General features: G+C 47.2%; 1 protein-coding gene across 1 annotated transcript in view; it reads right to left on the bottom strand.

Annotated features, from left to right (window-relative positions):
• Positions 1-433, bottom strand: part of PPTG_23989 (hypothetical protein) — a gene marked incomplete at both ends in the record, with an annotated part of 2,164 nt that extends 1,731 nt beyond the window's left edge. Inside the window, one exon of the mRNA XM_008914575.1 lies at positions 20-433. Coding sequence (XP_008912823.1) covers positions 20-433 — 414 coding nt within the window. The remainder of the gene's footprint in view (positions 1-19) is intronic.
• Between the last annotated feature and the right edge of the window lie 1,454 nt (positions 434-1,887).

The raw sequence follows: 1,887 nt of genomic DNA, 5'->3' as shown, positions 1-1,887 counted from the left end.
TTGTTCTACGAGCGCTCACTATCTTTAATACAAGCTTCCAAAAGAACGACTGCTGCGATAACGCCGGCACAACCACCTCTTCGGTCGGAACCACCACCACCATCACATTCACAGGGCCATTTCCTGCTGCAACCTGGTGTTTATCGACTTGGTGTCGCACATCTTTCTCTGAGAGGCCGACAACACTAATTTCCGCCCGCGCAACATCCAGATGTGTCAGACTACTGGTGTCACTCACGCCTTTGACCTCGTTTTCAGTCAGCCACGCGTCGCCCCGTTTGGCGAGGAACAGGTTCATCTTGCTGTTAGGGTAGCCGAACTCTGGCTCTGCTCTGATTGCCTTCTTCAAGTCATCAACCGTGTCGCTCTCATCCACCCCCACAGAGAACGCGCTCCCTGCCGCTCCAACCACCGCACAGAAGAGCTTCACCATTTTCCTTTTGCTTCCATCTCACTGCATCCATAAATTATCTCAACTGAGGCTAAACTATGGGTACTAAACCCGGTTCCAAAATGATACCGGTATCGATCAAGTGTGGGTCTTTTACGGGAATGAGCCGAAAGGCGAGCTCGACTTTCCAGGACATCTAAATCCGAAGGAAAATGTAAGACGAGGAACATCACTCACCTGCAGTGTAACCACAAAATGGACATGTCAAAGTGCAGAACTGGCGCTTACTCCACCATTTGTCTGTTAGAACGGGGATGTATCTGTATCGTATTGAGACTAGGTACTAATAATCAAAAGGCTGCAACGTCATTACAATCTCGGGTAGGACTCTGGATATAATATCCAAAGAACACCATTACGGTAGCGTTAGTTGGCAATCAACACCATGTAATTAAGTAGAGCTACTTCGAAACAGGTAGGCTGCCACAACGCCATTAAGGTAGGGCCACACTACAATTTGAATCCTACGGCTTGACCTTATTGGTAGAGAGATATCTAGCGATGTGGTAGAGCACAGATAGACTACCAGGGTACGAGACAGATAGAACAAATTGACAAGCAGATCGAACACCTTAATCGGTTCACCAGGACTACAGAGATAACACAGGACTACGCACTTATGAAAGCAATATTTCTTTACAATTGTTCCAACATGAGTATTATAGTAACACAAGCGAGCTCCCTGCACCGCAAAGCGGTACAGCCAACTTGCAAAAATTGCATCGACTTATCCAGTTACTCTTTTCCTGCGGGAGCTTACTCAAGAACCGGTAGGGAATTTAATATATTGAAACTGCCATCCTCATTTTGTGTGTGTGAAAACAGTTCCTACGACACTTTATCATCTGAAGAAATTTCTCTCAAATTCACTAACCTGCTCTAGTGCCGCATGGCGTCGTGGCTTGTTAAAAGGACTCATTCAAGCAAGCAATTATAAAATACTTACAGATCTGTCCAGCTCAATGTGGATGCACTTTTCTTCAGTAGAGCAAATAAGAGGGATTTTGAATCCTGAATTTGAAGCCAAAAAGTACAATAAAAAGAGCGTGCGAACTTAGCGCCGCGGCGCCTGGCGTGTCTGCGACATTTTGCACTGCAAACCTCCAAATTGTTGCAGCGAAAAGTACGAAATCGATTCATTCATTTTGACGTGAAATGCAGCCGAATAGCCTGCAAAGTGCGCGTCATTGCGGCGCGTCACATGGGTTGAGATGGCACTTTAATGCGGAAAGAGGTTGGCCACCGCACCATCAGAATCTCCAGCAGGAAGACTCTACACCGAGCTCCACCACGAGCGCACTGGGCGCACTCTCGGCCTGGTTTCATCCTCACTGTGTAGCATGAGACTCGACAAGCACAGCAAAATCCTCTGGAATCTGCATCAAAACGACGAGCCTCTTAAGCCCGTCATGGTCGAACCGAAAACGCGTCCGACA

Source organism: Phytophthora parasitica (assembly GCF_000247585.1).
Source record: "Phytophthora parasitica INRA-310 unplaced genomic scaffold supercont2.61, whole genome shotgun sequence".
Lineage (NCBI taxonomy): Eukaryota > Oomycota > Peronosporomycetes > Peronosporales > Peronosporaceae > Phytophthora > Phytophthora nicotianae.
The sequence above is the reverse complement of the archived record's forward strand: the minus strand, read 5'-3'. Positions and strand labels throughout refer to the sequence as shown.